Below are 22,561 nucleotides of genomic sequence, written 5' to 3' on the forward strand. Positions count from 1 at the left end.
ATATAGACTGCTTAAAGTTTGATACGTTCTTCACGCCAAATCTTTCAAGAAAAGCTCGAATACAAAACATAGCGGAGCGCGGCCCGGGGGGTTACATACCACAGAGGAGAAATTGAACTGCTGATTTGGAACCCCAAGTGATGAGATTTGATCCCCCATTAGGGGCTGATGCTATAACAATTTTCTCAAACCATGAAAATAGATAAATTAACAAGGCATAATCTTACGAGAAAAAAGAAAAACCTCATATTTTTCAATTACATGTGTAAGCGGATGACAAATGTAATTAAGTAAGAGATTAATAATTAGCTTATTAATTATCACCTGGACTGAGCTTGAGTAAGTCGGTGGAAATTGCAAATTCCCTGCAGCTGCTACTCTCCTAGAGTGAGCAAGTAGTTCTTGAAATGAGCACTCGGGAAAACTTGATGAACTGCAACAAAAATGCATCAATGGAGGGGTTTTAACTTGGGACTTTTTTCAAAACTTGCACTAATTTCCTGTTATGTTGTCGTTTGACCCAAAAAAATATTAATATGTCAAGTCACACATGCAAGACTAAATAGAGTATGCAAATGCAATTACGTAAGGGGATTCAAACACAAGACCCGATTATCAGATTAATAAATTCTAATACGTACCACGAAATTGATTATTTTTAAAAGGGGTTTGTAACCCTGATGATAATACCTGAACGGATCGCTTATCAAATGATCATGCTGCATTTGAAGTGAACCAGAATTAGGGTTTTTTGATTGCCTCTCCTTTGTCAAATGATCATCTTGTTTTGCCTTATCCTTCTTCTGCTAATCATATCCAACTCTTACGTATATATTAATTATTTCAAGTAACAACAACAAACACAAAATATTGGAAAGCCTTTTCTTTTTTTTTTCCCTCCAAATCATTTTTCTATATATCTAATTAATTAAGATAATATAAATTGAATATACCTGATTTCTCTTCTTGTATTTTCTTAACGGACTTTTAATCAACTCATTCTGCAAAAAGAAATAAAGAAACTAATAAATAGCCACCGATGAAATAAAAAAAATTAATTTAAAAGAAAAAAAAAACTCACTTTTTTATTCTGAACTTGCTGCAAAGCTTGTTTCAGGTTTCTCTCCAACAAAATAATGTTAGATGATGAAAGATCGTCTTTTGGGTCGGGCTCATAAAACCTTTCAAAGGTTCCAAGAAATATGAAAAAATGAAAACAACAATGGATTCAAAAAATAAATTATCATTTTCTTTTTGGTGATAATATACACTTAATTACCGGAGCTGGTCCTCTACAATCTCTGTCTCTACCGACGTCCTAGTAATTCTTCGTTCAAGATCCTAATGAAAAATCAAAATTAAAGTAAAAAAAAATGATTAATTTTACAGTAATTAACATTAAACCAAATAATTAATAAAGATTAAAAGCTGAAGTACTCACTCTAATTCTGTGTTGTGCAAGTGTAGGTTAATTGAAATTGAACCCGAAATGGAGACAACATAAAAGTTGCGATTATAAGGCATCAGAACAAAAAAAAAAAAAAAAAAAGAGAATCAAATTAGAATCGATTGAGGAAAATATATATGGTCAATAAATTCCATATACTGATACATGTTAATTGAGATAAAATATTTGTGAATTTGTTAATGGATCCACGTCGACCAATGAAACAGTGATGGCTGTGAACGTGATAGACTCGCAAATGTCACCATGCATGCATGCCTAAAACGACAACGGTCAAAACTAAAAACGCATGAGAAAGAAAGAAAGAGAGAGAGAGAGAAAACAAACTGATTTTTTAGGTTACGCAACTCGTTTTCATCACCCATGACGCGATCAAGCTGCTTCAGCCTCTCTGATGTTTGGCAATTGCAATGTACATGTTTCTATGGCACCAACAATTGAAGATTACGAAAAATTAGTGTATAATAAAATTTCTTTAATCAATTAATCCATATATATATATATATATACAAAATAAAGAATAAAAACTATATATTAAGATGTACCTTACATATATTTGCTTCACAATGAACCTTACAATTGTTCACTTCACTGTTTTAATAAGCGATTGACCATTCATTATTCAAAAGAAGAAAAACTTTGAGCAAATTAATCAAAGAAAAAATAAAACAAAAATTTTATTTATAAAATGTGTACTTACTGAAATTTTTTCTCAGGTGAAAGATTGAGGTAACGTTGAATCAGATCTTCAATTCTGTGGATCAAAGGGAGAAAAATTACTTAAATGATAAAATATATATATATAACATCTAATAATTTCACAAAAGATTTTTTATGAAGAACCTTAGACCAAGCTTAGAGATGAACATGATTAATACTAAAGATTAACATACGATAAAGAAAAATTTTTACTTGAACCTTTTCATACTGCAAAATTTAGTTGAACGACCGCGTTTAGTAGGTGAAAAAGTGATAAGAACGAGATCGATTCCACAAGCAACAGAAATTTCTCTTGCTTTCTTGATCAAACTTTTTTTTCTCTTAGCATATGTCACTTGACGTGCTTTGGCATCTGCAATTTTCTTAATCTCGATTTTCTTACCCATTGTGTAATTGTAATCGGAGAGAAGAAAAGCTGAAGAAGAGAAAGCAAAAAATGTTTGATTTGCCTGGTGGGCTTTTGAGTCACATGCGTTAGTACATTGCCACCTTTGATGGGGTTAAGTTTGTGTGCACACAAAGAAAATTGTAACAATAACAGACTAATCAAAAGAAGCCACGACCACCAACTAGAGCCAATCAACTTTTTATTGATTAATTTTACTGATTCTATATTGTTGTAGGCGCTGCTGGATACAAAGGAAACTAACTCGGTGTACGTGGCCGTATTTGGTTTGTTGTAAATTAATTGAGCAGATTCTTTGAATTAACTGCTAGATCAGAGTCAACTCTATCTCCTCGCTATTCGTGTTATGCCTCAAATTGTTGTACATTTGACCTGACGTTGACTTGCAGTCTGAGGGTACAATTTTCATAGAGCAAGGACGTTTGGGTTAAGAGGTTTACAAGTACACTTGATGAGCCAATTCAAAAATCTAATGGTTATGGTTCATTTCACTAATTACAAAAGTGAAGATTTTTTTTTTTGTGGGAAAATTCTTTTATTAATTCTTTATTGAGCTTTTATAATTTGTAGAAAAAAAAATTGTCATTATCATAGTTATGCATACATATAAATATAAAAAAAAAAATTATTGTCGTGTTTGTATACACGTAAATCCTAATTCTCTTTTACTAAATAACGACAAAAATATACTTTTAATGATTTTCTAATCTTACTTTTTTATTTGTCGTACTTTGATTAATTCATAAAAGAAATTATTTGTCGTTTATATATAAAGCATCATCGATTCATTATTAATTACAATAATGACAAAATATATCTTTATGAATGAGTAGTTTTAATAATGACAACGTAGATAACTTATTTTCAGTATTATAATTAACCAACTCTTATAAAACTGTTTAAAGGTATCTCCTTGAACATAAATATCTTCTACAATTTATTAAAATTTTCAATTTAATTATTTCTTAATTAATTTTTTTCCCCTCATAGTATGTATTCCTTGACAAATCACTTTAGTGTGATTAATGAATTTCCTTACCCATAGTGTAATTTTGTAACGAGAAAGAAGAAAAACTAAAAAGGAGAAAGAAAAAAAAAATGATTCAATTTGCTCTAGCATATAGATCAAGTCATCAAAATTAGATCGTCCTATACAAAGGATGTCAAATATAAGAGTCATAAATAGAGTGCTTTGCTGCCTGTAAAGGGGCTAAGTTCGTGTGCTTCTCGAAAGTAAATAATAATATTTACGATTCCTTAAATTGGTTAATGAACAGAGGACACGACAATCCATTCGTGAGCTAATCAACTTTCTATTGGTTGATTTGTTTTCCTTTTTTTGGACTGCCTATTATTGGTGATGGTTCATTGATTCTGCACACGTATATGATCAATCAAAATTAGTACAAGTTTTATATTATACGTGGCAGCATTTGGTCAGTTTGTAAATCAGGAATACAGTTATGCCTTTGCCACGTCACATAACCCCTAGACTAATCGCCGCCGTCCGATTAATGTCATCGTCAAACCAACCCAATGCAGCACAAACTCGTGTTTGCATTCTCCCGCCAAAACGAACAGATTCGAGATCCAAATAACCAATTCAAAGCTCTCTCGATCAGTATCACGCGCCATCCAAGACCCGCGTCAGTACGCTCTCCGAGTTCCTATAGATATCCACCATATTTCGCTCCCGTCGTATCACTCTTATTTTTGAACTTCACTCAGAATTGCTCAAAAGCGTTAAGCTCTCTGAAATGGCCACTCTCTCCACTTCTCTTCGATTCCTTACCATCCTCGCGATCTATCTTCTCATTATAACCAAATCGGCAGCCCTCACCGACGTCGAAACACTCTTTACCACCACTCCTCCACCACAACAAACACCTCCACCGCCGTCGGACCTCAACGACCAGTCCTCCTTCTTCTCACACACGGCTATGCTCGCGCCGATCCTCTCACACCTCGGCTTTAACGAGCTCGCAACCGGTGCTCCATCTCTGTCCAACGACGCCGTCGCGACCAGCTGGTCCGGTCCGTCAACTCTCTTCGCTCCCTCCGATTCCTCTCTCCACACGTGCTTCTCGTGCTCCGTTCCTTCGCTCCTCCGCGAACATCTCGTTCCCGGCCTCTTCACCATCGACTACCTCCGCAAGCTTGCTTTCGGTACCAAAATCGAATCGCTAAGCCCCGGCCGTTGCATCACCATAACTTCCTCCAAGAGCGAAAACGACACCGTCTCGAAAGTCTTCATCGGCGGCGTCGAGATCACTCATCCGGATCTCTTCAACAATGGAATCATCATCATTCACGGAATCCAGGGCTACATCTCGCCTCTCTCTCCGTTATCTTGCGACGTCGAGCGGATGACGTCGTTGTCCTTCCCTTTCCAGCCGTCCGATCGCGGTCATCACCATCAGCAGATCCAAACTCAGCAGCCGATCATGCGCTTGATGCTCCGTGACGCCATGCTTCGTCTCCGAAACAATGGCTACAGCATCCTCTCGCTGGCGATGAAAGTGAAGTATCAAGAGCTCATCAACCTCGCGAACATGACCGTTTTCGCTCTCGATGACGTGTCAATCTTCTCCGGTTCGTACACTTACATAAGCAATGTTCGGTTTCATATAATACCGAATCGTTACTTGACGATCGGCGACCTCGAGAGGCTTCCGGTTGGGACGACGTTGCCGACGCTTGCGAGAGGACAGTCGCTAACGGTAACGACTGCCGGAGGAGCTTCCGTGACGGCGCCGTTAAGGATCAACTACGTGAGAGTTAAGGTCCCTGACGTTATGAAGAACTTGAAGATTGTTGTTCACGGAATTTACTTGCCGTTTCCTCACTTGCATCCTGCTACTGTGTTTGATGGTGTGATTGGAGTTTCTGGTAATGCTGATGGTGGATCAGACGGTGGAGATCCTTCGATTGAAGGGGAATGCTCTGTGATGGATGAGCATGGAATCGGTTCTTGTGGTGGTACGGTTACTGGACCCGCTACTACGGTCGCGTCTGGGGCCAAGTTCAGCAAACCAACGGTGGAGATTGAAGATCATCATATGCTGTGATGATCAGTGACAACTAGTCACACGCTGATGCGTTATTTTTTTTCACTTTGTATGTTTGTTGTTGTTAGTTAGTGACGAGGGTAGTCAACTCTTGACTTGCTGGTACGGAATACGGATTATGCAATGGTTTGTTGGAAATGAATAAAACTCGATTCCTTTTTTCTGATTCATACTATTCAGCTTATTTCACTGATTCGCTCTACTTCAGCAATGAAGAGAAGTAATACATTCCAAGTTTAGTTTGTTTATTGATTCAATTTTAAACCTAATGTAATATGATATTTTAAATAAAATAATAATAATAATAATACAAAGTAACAAATTTCCAGTTCACTAATTTCTGCTCATGCAGCCCATGATCGACGACGGCAAAGGCCCAATTCTCTCAATTCCCTCAGCAAATACAACTCCCATGCCCAGGTAAAAATGGGCCTCGATGTGGCAACGAAAAGCCCAAGATCCCGGGTTATCGGCCTGAAACAGCAATACGGTCCACCCAAAACGAACTAAGGATGAACCATAATCGGAGCCACAAAAAACACTTGTTTGTATCATTATCGATATCAAATTTGCCTTCTCCATAGCCCAACGCCCAAAAATCATGCCCATGTAGACGCCAAGGATGCGTCTCACTTTCATTAACAAACAATTCGCATTCTGTAGAATATTGTCCACTGTTGCATTGAAATTCAGCTTGTAAATTCCATTACCTATGATGGCATTTGGGTTTTTTACAACATTAAAGATGTCGCAGTTTTCGAAATCATATCCTTCTGGAGGTGGGGTTTGGTCAAAAGCATTCGTTATATTTTCTTTCAGTGCAATAAGATCAGGGATGTGAGGAAACTTTTGTGACACACTGTTCACTAAACCACTTGATGTGTCCATCCACAAGATTTTGTGTATTGAGCATTACTATCATTCTATCAAAACTCTGCGGCGGGGGAACGATGAATCATTTTCGGGCTTTAATGGCTAGACTCTGGCCTACGCGGGGGCGAACGTCGTCCCAGAGGGGGCCTGAGGGGGGTATTGCTGGGGGAGATTTTTTGGGGTGATTTGGATAGTAATTAAAAATGATTAAGCCTGGAGGAGGGCCGGCCGTGGCATTTCTGTTTGTTGTGGCCCAGTAGTTTTTAGTTGAGTTTTGGTCAGCTTTTATTTGGACTGAGTATACAAATTTTGTACCACAAATGAGTCCACATAGTGTCCATCGGCTTCACAACTGTCATGTTGTGGCCCTGGAGAAGAAACTTTTGTCAGAAAAATGTTGTCCAATTTGCTTAGAGGATTTTATTAAACGGATCAGAGATACCTCAAATTAGAAGCTGAGGGCAGAGAGAGTAGTCATGCTAGAAATCTTGAGTCTATATGTCTATCATACCTCAAATTGCATGTGATGAGACAAAAATTGAAAAAGTGAAACGAACCTGGGCTCTGACCTATGTAGCCTGTTTTTATTTAGTGGATTCTAAATCTAAGAGCTTTTAAACTATGTTAACTTATTGACCACTAGGACCACGCGAGTCTCTCTCCTTATGGGTTTTCTCTGAAAACAAATATCGATGAGAGTGAGAGTACAGTTGTCATGACTTTGTTAAGTCACTCCGGCAAGTGAGTGGATTTTAGTTTAGTTGTTGGTTTTTTCCAAGGCCTGGGGACCTTTGTAATCAGTACTTCGACAAGTCTTGGGGATTTGGTAGCAAAGTCAAGTTGGTTGGCTATCTATTAATGCTAAGCATTTCCTGTAAGAAGCAGCATATAAGTAATGGATCCAAAGGAATTAATTAAGAGGTGCAGAGCAATAAGATTAAGCAACGAGGAAGGGGGGAGAGTCTCTTTCAAAAACAAAATGAAGATCAATTGTGAGAAGATCTTGGCGGGTTGTTTGGTTGGAAAGGTGCTCCACACGAGAGAAGTTAGCATAGAAGGTTTAAAAATGGCAATGCAACAGGTGTGGAGAACCTCGCGAGAAGTCAAAATAGAGAAACTGGGAGATAACGTCTTCATGCTCAAATTTGGGTCAGAGGTGGACAAGAGAAGTATCATGGTGGGAGGTCCTTGGCATTTCGATAGAGCGCTCATTGCGCTAACTTAACCAGCAGAAATCGGAGATATAAAAAAGCAAGATTTTAGTCACGTTTCATTTTGGGTTCAAATCCATGATGTGCCTATCATGTGTATGTCTAAAGATATGGCGGTAGAACTGGGAAAAGTGATTGGGAAAGTAGAGGAAGTAGAAACTGATACAGCAGGAGAGTGCTTTGGTCAATTTCTGAGATTGAGAATATCCGTAGATATCACAAAGCCATTGAAGAAAATCATCGAATTAGAATAAGAAGAGGAAGATGAGGATTATATTCCAATACATGTGATGTATGAAAGACTGCCTGATTTTTATTTTTGCTGTGGGCGAATAGGACATCAGTATTGAGAGTGTGTTTACTACAAATCCCAGTCAAAAGATGAGTTAGCTTATGGCCCATAGCTCAAACCAAATACCGTAGTTGAGAAACTAAAGCAAGGCAGAGGGAGAGATAGATGGACAGCAGAATCCAACAGGTTCCGCTCAGAGGAACCAGCTTCTACAAAACTTGATATGGGGACAAATAAAGAAAAAGGAGTGCACCAAAAAGCAGTTGAACCAGGCAGTGGAGATGATTTGAACCATCCTATTTTGGATCCGGGTCTGGATAGTTTGGGAATCGAAAAAAGTAAGGATCAGATGGTAGTGGAAACGCATTTAATGCAAAATGCTATAAGACATGGTGAGCTAGTAAGTAGCTGCAAGGAGCAGAAAAGTGCAGCAGAGGGGGTTGCAGTGCATCGGGAGGTGGATGTAGAAGCGGGAAATAAGGGGGGGAACGAAAAAGAGAGGGAAAAATTAACACAAAAAGAAAATCAGAAATGGTGTTATGTCATGGGCTGGAAAAAGCGAGAGTTTTCGAGCCGGAAAAGAATGAAATTAAAGGGGCTTTGAAAGATAGAGAGGGCCAACAAAAAACAAACATGAGCCTAGCCCAAATGGAATTGGAAATTGAAAATGCAGAAAATGAGTCGAAAGTAGAGAAACAAAAACTTAGAAGCAAAAAGTGGAAGCTCCAAGCTCAAAACGTGGAAGGAATTGGAGGTAAAATGGAGGGGTCCACAAACCTAAAAAAGCCTATGAGCTCAATGAATTGGGAAAGCCCAAGGGGAAAAAAGAGCAAAATAGACAACCCACAAACTTTTGAAATTTCACAACGGGTTCTAAGAAATAGGGCAGCAGCTACGAAGCTAACCTTCGAAAATGAGCATGGTGAGCTAAGAGGGGAACCTCAGAATGCAGCAAAGGAAACATCGATGGTGGCTGGAGAACAGCCCCGCCGACAGCCATGAAACTCATAAATTGAAACGTTCGAGGGCTGGGGAAAGGTCGAACGTTCCGAGAAACCCAGCGGATGGTGCAGGAGCAGAGGCCTCAAATATTATTTCTTTGTGAAACAAAACTGATGTCAAAGCAAATGCAAGCGAAAGCAAATAAGCTTCAGTTCCAGAACTGTTTGCAGTCAATAGGGAAGGATTGAGGGGTGGATTAGCTTTGTTGTGGAACTCATAGGTTAAAGTGGAGATAAAATCATTCAGCCAACACCATGTAGATTCAGTAGTTCAAAATGAAAACGGGAGTTACTAGAGATGTACCGGAGTATATGGTCATCCGGAATCAGCCCAAAAAAAGCGCACGTGGACTCTCTTGAGAAGGTTAGCTACTTTATCATCTTTACCATGGTTATGTTTTCGAGACTTTAATGAAGTATTGAATTTAAATGAGAAAATATGAGGGAGAGAGAAGAGAGCTATCATGGTGAACGATTTTAGAGAAACTTTGAGGGATTGTGATTTAAAGGATTTAGGGAACATGGGGTATCCGTTTACATGGTCAAATCGAAAATTTAGGTCAAACATTATTGAAGAAAAGTTGGATCGCTTTTTATGTAATGGTAGTTTGGGCTATAGTTATGAAGAAAATGTGGCTGTGAATCTAACTTCCTGGAGTTCAAACCACAGCCCTATCTTGATGGAGATCATAGAAATTGGGAAGGGGCAAAGGTATTAAAAAAAACCTACCCTAGACCTCATTACAAGGACATGTGGAGCCCTTATGAGAAGTGTAGGGACATCGTGAAGCATGAATGGAAGGAAGTAAGCTGCTGGAACAGAGGAAACCCGATTGAAAGCTTTAAGCGAAAATCAAAAGAGTCTCTGGCAGAGCTGAAACTATGGAGCAACATGAAATTTAAGGGCAGGGAAAAGAAACTAAAGCAGCTTATTGAGAAGCTTAGAATTTTAAAAGAGATGTTCAACCACTATGAGTAGGGAGATGAGATCAAGAAGGTAGAACATTATATTGACAGCATGCTGCTCGATGAAGAAATTTTCTGGAAGAAACGATCAAGGGTGTTAACATAAATATGTTAATAATATTGATTTTGATGATAACAAATTTTAAATGTATTTTGACAAAAATATTGGAGCTATTTCTGAATAAACGAAAACCCTTTTAATCATTGCCTTATTTCTTCATAAAAGATGGATTTTCAAATTAGAAAGAAATTCTCTGCAAAAACTTGTTTAAAATTACAATTCTGGTCATAATCGGTGAACCGTTTATTTTAAACGGTTAACCGATTAAAGGCAGAGAGTAACACATTTCCTAAACCTCTAACCGTTTATGAAAAACGGAAAACACAAAAGTTGGGGAGGTTACTGGAAATTAACGGTAAACCGTTTTCTTTTAAACGGTTAACCGATTAGCACCAGAGAGCAACATATTACCTAAGCTCTAACCGTTTATGCTTAACGGAAAACATCCAAGATGGGAAGGCTACTGGCAACTAACGGTGAACCGTTTATTTTAAACGGTTAACCGATAACGTCCAGAATTGAAGGTTGTCCTCCTCTGGCATTGCTTAACGAAAACTGATAAGGCTAAATTGTTGTGTAGGTTACTGGAGCCAAACGGCCAACCGTTTATTTTAAACGGTCAACCGATAATACCCAGAGAAGCCACTTTATGCAATCCCTTAACCGCTAAATGAAAACGGATTAACTGATGTTCATTTTGCAGGTTACTGGAGACAAACGGCTAACCGTCTATTGCAACCGGTTAACCGATAATATCCAGAAACGTTACTTCACGCAAGTCCTTAACCGTTTAGCGTAAACGAATAACAAATGCTCATCTTGCAGGTCTCTGGAAGTTAACGGCGAAAGGGCAATTCTAAACGGCAAACCGTTTATTTGGAAACTGGCCCAACGGTAACTTTGACCAACCGAAACGGTTAACCGTTTATGGTTAACGGCGAACCGTTTTCTGTCCGACAGTTTGTAACGGCTAGATTTTCAGCTCCAGATATAAATAAACTCATTCAAATTCAATGAAGACAGATCACAACACAACCATTTGAGCTAATATTCGAGAATACAATCTTCATAGAGCTTAGAACACATTCTTGCTTCATCTATTCACATATTAAGCATCATTAAGTAATCTTATATATTGTGAGAGGCAAAACAATTTGTAATCTTTTACTTTGAGTGATTGTAAGTGTTGGGATACACTTGGGTTAAGAGATTGGGGATAATCTCTTGTTGTAAAGGTCCATTGACACCTTGGAAGTCAAGTGTAAGCATTTGAAGCCTTGGAGGCTTGCTTAGTGGAATCTTCAAGCCCGGAAAGCTTGGAGGCGTGGATGTAGGCGAGGTTGGCCGAACCACGTAAAAATCTCGTGTTTGAATTTCTCTTCCCTTATCTTTTTATATTGTGATCATCTTAATTGTTATTGCTTTGAATTTGAGTTATAATTGCATTAAGATTTTCTTTAATATTGAATTATTTTTAGAATCCCAATTCACCTCCCTCTTGGGTTGCATACTTGTATTTCAAAGGGCAGATTGGCTAAAGGAGAGAGACAAAAACACGAAATTTTTTCACTCAAAAGCTTTTGCGAGGAAAAAGAAGAACAAAATTTATGGCCTAGAAGATGGAAATGGAAGGTGCATTGAGGAAGCTGATGAGGTGGAAAAAATGTTCAGTGAATACTTCACAAACATTTTCACCACGACAAGTCCTATATCTGATCAGTTAGCTGCAGCAGTAGCGGATTTGCCTACTAAAATCACAGGGGATATGGAAAGTCACCTAGATCAGCCTTTTACAAAAGAAGAAGTAGCAGCTGCTCTTTCTCAGATGTGTCCCACGAAACCTCCAGGCCTAGATGGGCTCCCGGCAGCCTTTTTTTAGAAGCATTGGAGTTCAGTCAAGGATGGAGTCATCACAACCAGCTTGCACATATTAAACGAGGGAGGTAATCTCACACCACTTAACCATACGTTTATTTCTTTGATTCCTAAAGTTAAAAAGCCTAGGAAAGTGACTGAATATAGGCCAATTAGCCTCTGTAATGTAATATACAGAATAGTCGCTAAAACAATAGCCAACAGGCTTAAGCAAGTGTTAAATAACCTCATATCCCCTACTCAATGTGATTTTGTTCTAAATAGGCTTATTACCGACAATGTAATCATAGCTTATGAATGCCTAAACAAGATTATACTAAGTAAGGGAAAAAATGAAGACCTAGTAGCCCTCAAGCTTGATATAAGCAAGGCCTATGATAGGATTGAGTGGAGTTTTGTCAAATGTGTAATGCACAAAATGGGGTTCTCTGAAAAATGGGTGAACTTAATCATGAATTGTATCTCTACGGCTAGCTTTTCAGTGTTAATCAATGGAGTGCCTAATGGTCTCATCTATCCTCAAAGAGGTTTGAGACAAGGATGCCCCATTTTCCCCATATTTATTTATTTTATGTGCGGAAGTGTTCTCAAACTTAATGGTGCAGGCAGAAAACAGAAACCTTATCCATGGACTGAAGTTCAGTAGCAACATCTCAGTATCACATCTCCTCTTTACGGATGATAGCTTAGTTTTCTCAAGAGCCAATAGCGCTGATTGTAGAAACTTGAAGAATATTTTTGACTGTTATGCAGTAGCTTTGGGACAAGTTTTCAACTACGACAAGTCTTCGATGTTCTTCAGCACTAATACAAAACAAGGCCAATTAGAGGAAGTAAAAAGCATTTTTGAGTTGAATGTTGTATCCAAACATGAAAAATACCTTGGTTTACCAGCTATGGTGGGGAGGAAGAAGACTTGCTTCTTCAACGATGTTGTGTAATATATTTAAAATTGATTATTTCAAAATACAAATTTCAAATTGAAATTTTCAGTTGACATGGGTTTGTTGAATGGGTCTTGAAACCAATGTGAAGTACATTATCCATGGCTGATTTTTTGCAACAAATCAAGGGCTGAATTGGTCATTGATAATGGCAGATTTGTTGTTTGAATCAAGAAGAAGCACTTTGGCTTTCAAGTATAAAATGGATGAGTGCAGTGACTTTGAGGAGTAGCAAACTGATTTCCTTTCCCTCCCCTTTCCTTCACTGCAACCTTGTCAACATTCACTTTCCTCCCTAAAATCATTCATTTTCCTCGCTGTTCTTGACTGATATAATTGGGAGTGCACCCTTATAACAGTGAGTCGTTGGATCCTGTAAGACAAGACTGCCGCAATTCCTTTACGCACCAGGAATTCATCCTCGAAGGGGCTGAATTTGTTTTTAAGGACAGTGCTATCTTGCACGCCTCGACCATCACCTGTTGTGTTCTTCATTTATTTTTCTGTTTTGCAGGTTCTAAGAAGTTGCTGGTTTGAATCCAATAACTTTGCTTAACTACCGAGACAATTTTGAGTTTTGTACAAGTGGCTGGCTTCTTCTGTTTATAATATTAATTGTGCTGAACTCATCGTCATTATCACAACATAAGTACATTTTTTGGGCTGTAATTGTTGGTAGTCAAGAAACAAAGGCTTGTCATCATGAAGTTTACTGCAACAAATGATGCCCATATTTCTTGTTTACTCCTTGGTTCATATTCATATTTATAATAGCTTACATTCACTATGACTGAAATTTCTACTTTTAAGGGGGGTATTGTTGTAAAAAATTTTAATATACTCGCAAGCGCAGGAATCTAGAGATAGAATAGTGGTAACGAGGTCGATCCCACAGAGATTGTTATAAATTAAAAGTCTAATTTAAATCTAAAATTAATATTAATTCTAACCTAGTTGAACAAATTGAGTTTTAAGAGAAATTAAACTAATTAAACTAAGAAAATAATTAAAGCAAATGAGAATTCAATAAATCAAAAATTACCAAAGTTTCAGAATCCACCACTATTAAACTAGTAATTATCTAATTATTAATTAATTCCCAATTTTAGAGTGACAACTTGAAATCAATCTATGTCATCTCATGGATATAACAATTAAGCCTAAATAAAATTAATCTTGTGTAGGTTCTTTTTCTGCTTAATAGTATGGTATCTAAGTATCCAATGTAAACATATTGAAAAATAAAGAGTCAAAGTTTTCTTAAGTACTCTGTGTAAATAATTTAATGAAAGACATAGAATCAAAGATAATCATGTATAAACTTTATAGATCAAGCATAGATTTAATAGAATATTAATCCTAACAACCAATAATGTATGACATAATTGATAAAAAGATTTTAATCACATCCAATTAATCATATGAAATAAAAATCATAATTATCAAAGAACATATATAGGGAATTAAATAAATAAAAAGATAATTATTTTATTGAATAAAATTTCATCCTTAACTTTAGTATAAAAAAATTAGTTAGACATACTTAAATAGAGAGCAACACAAAAAATAAAATCAGCCATGGAGGCCGAACAACTACTGCTGCTGCCGAGTACTCTCTGTCTTGTAGCTGCACTTTTCTTTTTCTCCCTTTCCTGGCGGCTGTGTGTTGCCTTTATATAGTGTTACTGACTTGCTTTAATCCTTAGTGGATTCTAATTGTATTAATTCTTCACAACGTATCATAAGTCAAGGCCATCCACCGACTTACAAAAGCCCACTCACCAAGCCCTTTTTAAATTATTTCCTTCTTAAACTTTGAAACCTAGCCACACGTTTGAGCTCAAAAGCAAAATGCCAATTAATGATTTCTTCTTTTAATGCCCAGCACATGCACTCCAAATTTCCAAATCTTTACTTCCAAATGCATGCCCACCGTTCATCCTTTGAAGGGATTGACTCATTGACTTACAATTTTTGGTCTTCTTGACTTCCATTAATTATTGGTTGCATTTTTGTCTTCCAATTTAATCTTTATTCCTTCCTAATTTGATCTTCCTCATGTCATTTTTATCCTTAATCTTAAATTAATTCCCTATTCAACAAAATAATTCAATTAATTAAAAATAACAAATAACAATAACTAACAATTAAATAATTAAGGATAAAATATGTTTTTAAGGATAAAATATGTATATAAAATAATATATATATATTTTTATAGTGAATCTATTGCTTTGCCCTTGCAACTGCAATCAAGTCTCTATTTCAACAAGAAAATTTTATCTTTTTATATATCAAGTATCATAACTATGGCGGATTGTTTATTGATGCTTGTCATCAACTTTATCATGACAACACATTGAAGCCATCTTTCACCAACATTTGGAATTAGTTAACAACATCATCTTCAGGATTGAGCAGCAAGGACCGCAAGCGAAAAAGTATAATATTAGTCAACAAGTTAACATCTTTATACATCAATAGGTTATGCCTAAGAATACGATATGGCATATACACTATCAAAACTATATTATTGAATGAAAATAAACTTCTAATGAGAACAAATATTGAGGATATATTTTCGTCTTATTAAAATCTGAAATATAAGTGGAATCTCTCTGTTGAACTTCTTTACTTATATTGGCGGCAGTTGCTGCTGTTCTGTGGACTAGATATTTATAGCTCCATACCATATCAAAATGTCATCGTAAAATCCACGACACACATTCATAAACATGATGCCATATTGATACACAATAATGATAATAGCAGCGCAACCCAATGAAATGTAGCAAATGATTTCAGCAGAAGTGAAAAATGTGGAGACCAATGAGATTGTAGAAAGAGATCCAGAGACTACAGCAATAAGGCCCCAGAATTGAGAAGGATTTGCTTGATTGCGTTGAGACATCTTATCCGCTACAAATGCAATATAGTGAATGATTATGGTCGCAAGAAACACATACAAACTTACTCCATGAGTCTCCTTCAACTGTTTAGTTGTGCCTTGGACGTTCACACCCACAACAGCAGCAAGGGTCGAATTTAGATATCCAAAAACTTTCAAGTACGGAATAGAGGAAATGAAATTGCCATCACTGCAAAACCATCAATTTGGATACATGGAGAGGTTAGCAGAAGCGGCAATAAAGAGACTGAAGGAGATGTTATAAGGGTTACTTCTTTGGATTCAAAACTGAGGGAAATGAAAAATTGTGATCACTGCAAAACCTTAAATTTATTTATGCCTTGCACATTTCCCTCTGGAACAATAATGGCGAACCATGACTGTTAAAGTCATAAGCTTGTTTTGGGTTCTGTTATGTGCATTTTCTGCAGTTGATCATTTTCCTGTGTTTAATCTTGATTGTTTGTTTTATTTATCGATTAAAGGATATTGATTGATAATTTTTCAATCATCGGGGGTATATTTAAATCTGATATTGCTTCATATTATTACTATTATAATAACTAAATAATGGTATTCAACAAGCTCTGCAAAAACACAGCAGGAACAACAGCAGCAGCAGCTATCAAGCAAAACAAACCTCATATATATTCCTGGGCTTAAATTAGCTCATATGCTTTCATCATTCCTTCCAAAACAGAGAGAACAAAATAAAACAAGAGAAAATAAATTTACTGGGCTTAAAAAAGCCACAATTTCTAAACATATTTGGCGGGCTTAAAAAAAATGAAAAGGTCACTTTTGGTCTTTAATTTTTATTTTATGTTTTAAAATTATTACTGAATAAATAATAAAATTTAAATAGTAAAATATTAAATATTAGTATAGATAACAAATATCAAAATATTTATATTCTTAAACTTTTGGATCTATTTAACTAGTTATAGTCTTCAGTATCTATTCAGGATATTAAAAAAGTGGGATGGAATCATGTTGGCCCAAAATTTTAAATTAAAATATTCATTAAATATTTTAAATTTTTATCTAATAAAACAAAAATTAAGGCAAAATCGTAAAACTTAATTTCTAATTTTCTACAGCAGCTAGCAGCCGCCTTAACTCTACTTTTATGTAAATTTTTAATTTTAATATAATTAAATTAAAATAAAAAATAAAAACTGTATCAGTTACTTAGGGATCGGGGATCCTCAGGATCCCTTGTTATTATTTGAGGAGAGGCCGGAGATTCCCTAAACAATTTTGACGGGGATGGGGAGAGGACAATGACGTATGCAGAATATCGGGATAGGTAAGGAGATGTCAATCCCCTCCCCTACTCTCCCCACTGCCATTCATACTTTTGATAACGTTTTTTATTTTGCTGTTTTTTGTTTTGTGAAAAGGAAAATAGATAAAACTTGTTTGGTGGCTCATTTATAATGAAAATGGTACAATAACAAAAAATGAATAATTTTCGGTCTTTAAAGTTTATGAACAATATCATATCAAAGACACAATTTTCTTTCTCTAAAACAAATATAAAAAGCATCAATTGGAGTACAATACCAAACGCACCCTAAAAGCAAAAGAGAACACGTTGCTATTGAAATTTTGATTTTAATAAGGAAAATCAAGAATAAATTCAAACCTTGTGCCTTTTTTTTTTTTTTTGAGTAGAAAGTTTTGAACAATTTATTATTTTATAAATTCCATCTTCATATTTTGATTATTACATACGAATTAGATATATTAAGAGTTACAAGAATTTTATTACTCTTGTTTTTATACAAAACTAGTTTCTCTCTTTGGCAGTGAGATCGCATGGAAGTGAAGTAGGCAAAATAATTTCCGAATTCTTGATGGGAGTAAATGAAATTCCAAATTATTGATGGGTGGGGTGTGGGGATGGGTTTACCGTTTGCCTCTTGACCTAATGTCATCTTTGACTCTAGTGTACTGTTATCTTTGACACATTCAGAGTAAAAAATGGGGTTGGCGCTCACTTCTGCTTTTGAGTAACCGATAAGGCGATAACAATCAAGATAATTCCCAAACTTTTTTTATGGCTATTGGTTACCACTCTCTGTATTGGAATCTAATAAGCAACCAACGACAAAATCCCCTAATTTTAAATAATTAATGGGAATGATATATTGGATTTATTCTTGATTTTCCATATTAAAATTAGGGTGCTTTGAGTCAATGGGCTATTGTAAAAAGCAGAGAAGAGAAACCAGACAATCGCACATGCATTTTTTGAATACTTTACGCCATCTTTCTCAGGTTAATTTTCCATTATCTTTTCTTTTGAATACCTTACGTCACCTTTCTCGGGTTTTATCTTTTCTTTTGAATGCAATCGCGCATGCATATGCATTTTTTGAATACCGTATGCCATCTTTCTCAGGTTAATTATCTTTTCTTTTGAGAGAGTGTTTTTCCATTACATAATTAAGACTCGGACAAAACTAATGGACACATCAAAATCCATTACAGTGAATTGTAAATTATACCTAAATGAAATAAATATAATCTTAAAATCTATAATTGTTTCGCCCCGTGACAAAGGAAAGTGTTATCATTTTCTTTCATACTCTCTTTTTCTTTTATGCATAATCTAGCTTAGCCGATGCCTTATACAAAAAATAGTTGCCATTTTTTCTTTTCTTTATTTTCAGCTATCCGTTTCTGTGTATCAGGAAACACAGAAATCTCCAAAAGGAAGATTTACTGAAATTTTACTATATAGACAGACAATTATAATACTACGGAAGATGGATGAAGGAAAAGAACAAATGAAGACTTCACTAGTAATTTTATTTAAGGGCATGTTTGTAATAAAATATTCTAAAAATTTATGTGTTTGATGAGTTATTGGGCTCAAATCAAATACCCTCAACCTTTGTTTTATTCTAGTATCTGTTTTGAGACTTACTCACATCAAAGTATCTGCATCCTGTTAAGTACGCGCGATCTTAATTTGAATTTGTATTTCTAAAAAATCTTATTTTGAATCATATAATTGATAATACTTTGATAAGAAGATAAATAATGTCCACATTCCTAATTCCTGATGTGACTATTACACCATTTTAATCCCTTATTTACCTTTAAACTAAGAAATAAAAATGAACTAAATTCATTTGCATATGCAAATTATGAGAAAGTGTTTGCACATATTTTTATATATTTCAAAACAAATTTATGATAATAGCAGCACAATTTTTTTTCTTTTATGAATAACTCAAACAAACAAGCATTTCCTACTAAGAAATAACGTAGCAGTACACCAAATTAGGAACGACAAAATGAGCCTTACCTCTTCAATTTCTAAGAAGCTATTACAGCAGAGAAGAAATCAATAAAGAGAAAGCCTCAAACAACATAAATTTATGAAAATCATAACAACGAAACAATTAACATCATGAGAAATCATCCTTAAAATAAAGAAAATAACTATAATGAAAATTTAGTTCATATTATAAAATTAAAAAAAAAAATTGACTTCCTCTAAAACACAACTGAGAACAGACAAATTAAACAAAACCAAAATTAAAATTGCAGTGAAATATATTGTACGTAAGTACCTTGAAGGATTACAGTGCTGTTGATGAAGATGAAGATGGCACTGGCAGCTTATTTGCGTCATATTGGATGCGACTCTTCTTCTTCTTCCTCTTCTTCTTCTTTATTATGTCTCTGGTGAACCATTATAGATTTTATAGTCTCGTGCCGCAAATTTAGACTTATGCATCCAACCTGTATCTGCAACGTAGAGAGAGGTGTCCCACTCCCCGAAGACAAAAGACAGAAAGTGGGTTGATATTTTCGCAATCACGCCCAAGTAACGTCAGTGTCAACTCTATCACTTATTAGGGTTTGCAGAAAGGAGGTTCCATGTGACGGAATATAATCGATTCATACCAAAAAAACGAATATAATCAACTCATACTTTTCTTACTATTGTTTTTTTTTTAAACTATTGTTATTATTATGATGTTAATTTCGTTATCATTTTTTTTCTCCGGAACTCATCAAATTCAAACTCAACATGTTCTTATTATTATTATTTTTAATATTGATTACACATCATATTATTATATTACACATATATTTACAACTGTCATTATAACAAACATTACACTAATATTTACAATCAGACATACATAACTGGAACTTGCATTATAACATTAAATTTTATTAAATATATGCCCAAATAAATAACCCTTACAAATGAGGAATGTCTCTATTCCACTCGTATTTCCCTCGCAAACAAGTGATATCACTACTTCACTCGTATTTTGCAAGGGAGAAGGACTTACAAATTAACTCCATACAATTTTTCTTTAATTGAGGGAGGTTGAGCCCATGGAAACTCGAACCATTACCCTCATAGTTATTCTTAACTTTGAGAATAGTGGTTCATCCAAGTAGCTAACATGGTCTTATTTGGATTTATAATCTCAACCCCAAGTTGGTCTACTGTAAGAAAAATTTTAGAATATCTCAAATATATTACAACTGATTAATACATGCATAATATATGTAGTTAAATTTAATACAGCCATCACTTGAATAATGATTTATAAAATAAATATATACATGTCATGACATTATTTATTATATGATTAACATGATACATCGTATGTATTTTAAAATTTCTACACCTGCACGTAGCTTGGCTAGAGATGCTAGTTAGTTAATTTCCATTTTTGTGTGGGAGCGTACGATAACTCAATACGCTCCCACACAAAAAAGCACTCGACACTGGCGTACGATAAGGACTCGTGTATCATCTTGAAGCCAAGTTAGCGGTTTTACAGACTCTGGTTTTGGCTTGTCTCCCTTGTTTTGGTTTTTCAGTCTTGTGCTGTACAAGTTTCAGGCCCCCAAGTTGAATGGACATTTATCACTCTGTGCTCGGGGACACATCACTTAGATAAATGCACCAATGGTATGACATTGGTTTCTTATTGAAAAAAATTCACGAAAATAACCCAAAATTTTTAGTTACTTCGTAAAAAATAACTCATGTACTAAAATAGTAAAATTGAACATTTGGACAATAATGCCCATAGATTATATGACCAACTGTCTACATCTGTCTCATCCCAATCTATTAGTGCGTTTGGGGAAGCTGCGCTGCCACCGCACAGCTGCCCCAAACAGGTCCTATAATTTCAATTACAACCGTATCTAATGTACGTAGGAAGGTTAACAGGGTGACTGACGAGGAATGTCATTATCGACATCATTTAAAAATAAGTCCGAATTGGACACGCATTATGGATTTTCGAACAACTATGTCATCAGCGATTTTTTTAATCATTTATATTTTTAACTTTTTTTTCTTACTATCGTTTTTGCTTTCTTTTATTTATTAACGTGCAACACGAATTCACTATGTCATCAACGATGATTTTTGAAACTAATGAGATTTATGTCTACGTTTGAGTAAATTTTTCAAGCAAAATTAGTTTTCTTACTATTTTTTTTTTATTTGGAAACTATTGTTATTATTATGATGTTAATTTCGTCATCAGTGTTTTTTTTTTTTTTTGGGTTTCTCAAAGGATGGGGTCGAGATTATAAATCCAAATAAGACCATGTTGGTTTGGATTTGATGAGATCTGTAGACAGTGTTTGTTCGAAGCATTTTAGAATAATTAGTAATTGAAATGCAATCCAAGGAAACAATTATTAATTTCAGAGAAATTTACTTATTTGATAGAGAATTTTCGATATCACATTTGTACAGACACTCTTTTTCATTTCTTCATGATTAACCAATTGCTTTTTTCAACACACGGTGGCCTTAATATTTGTAAGACTTACCCGAAACTCCATTTCTGTGGAAAAATCTTTGCTTGAAGAGTACGGGCACAATAAATTACAACACCAAAACAATACGGTAGCTTGAAGAATATTAATGACAATTATAAGTGTATCATTTATGATTTATCAAAGAAAAATATCGTTTTGCAGGTCCATTTGCCATTACTAATATACCACATCCCCTATCTCTTAACATATTCACCACACAACATGTAATGTAAGCACAAAACCGATGCAGGTTATACCTCTTATGAGTGAAGCTGGCTATCAATCTTCAATTTCAAAACCAATCTTAGAATTTTTCCACTTTCCTCTAATTAATGTTTTGTTTTTTTTCATAATTCTTTATATTTTTTTGTAATACCCTACTCGAATATATGTTTACTTTATGTTTTAAGGGATACTATGGAGTTTGATGTAGCCTAAAAAAATTAATAATTTAGTAATATTATTTATAAATTAATATATATTTTTATTAAATAATCAAATTATTGAATGTATATTATAAGTATTATGGAACACACATATATATAGGGAGAGAAAGAAGACTTGCCACGTTTAAATCAGGCTACAATAATCCTTCTTTTAGTAGTACAATTGGCTTTAAAAAAAAACGTGAGAAAAAAAGTCAAAAGTCACTTTTACCATCTCCCTCCTCCTAAATTCCTGATATTCAAAGCGAAAGAAAACATGTCACTATTGAAATATTGATTTTAATAAGAAAAATCAAGAATAAATTTAATCATTCCAGTGTAATTATTAAATGACACGAATCTAATTAAATCTCCTTCAAACCCTATCTGTTTTTGTGTTTTTTTTTTCTTTTTGAGTGAAGTTTTGAACAATTTATTATTTTATAAATTCCATTTTCATATTTCGGTTATTCTCACAGATATTAAAATTAATCATTTATAAAAAAATTTCTTTTTTCTGTGG

The 22,561-nt window shown here is 35.1% G+C and overlaps 2 protein-coding genes and 1 pseudogene across 2 annotated transcripts in view; 1 reads left to right on the plus strand and 2 right to left on the minus strand.

Annotated features, from left to right (window-relative positions):
* The window catches only part of LOC18037695 (probable serine/threonine-protein kinase tsuA), a 3,639-nt gene extending 1,068 nt beyond the window's left edge, over nt 1–2,571 (minus strand). Inside the window, exons 1-7 of the mRNA XM_024181293.1 lie at nt 2,446–2,571; nt 1,280–1,341; nt 1,082–1,181; nt 954–1,001; nt 691–803; nt 325–433; nt 100–171 (exon numbers count right to left, since the gene is read on the minus strand). Of these exons, the coding sequence (XP_024037061.1) occupies nt 100–171; nt 325–433; nt 691–803; nt 954–1,001; nt 1,082–1,181; nt 1,280–1,341; nt 2,446–2,571 (630 nt within the window). The remainder of the gene's footprint in view (nt 1–99; nt 172–324; nt 434–690; nt 804–953; nt 1,002–1,081; nt 1,182–1,279; nt 1,342–2,445) is intronic.
* A 1,661-nt stretch (nt 2,572–4,232) lies between these two features.
* On the plus strand, nt 4,233–5,775 carry LOC18037724 (fasciclin-like arabinogalactan protein 21). The gene has a single exon (XM_024180757.1). It carries the CDS (start codon nt 4,349–4,351, stop codon nt 5,657–5,659), a length of 1,311 nt encoding a protein of 436 aa, XP_024036525.1. The 5' UTR covers nt 4,233–4,348; the 3' UTR covers nt 5,660–5,775.
* Nucleotides 5,776–5,992: 217 nt separating this feature from the next.
* On the minus strand, nt 5,993–7,744 carry LOC112097036 (annotated as a pseudogene).
* Between the last annotated feature and the right edge of the window lie 14,817 nt (nt 7,745–22,561).

Source organism: Citrus clementina, unplaced genomic scaffold (genome assembly GCF_000493195.1).
Source record: "Citrus clementina cultivar Clemenules unplaced genomic scaffold, Citrus_clementina_v1.0 scaffold_7, whole genome shotgun sequence".
NCBI classification, from domain to species: domain Eukaryota; kingdom Viridiplantae; phylum Streptophyta; class Magnoliopsida; order Sapindales; family Rutaceae; genus Citrus; species Citrus x clementina.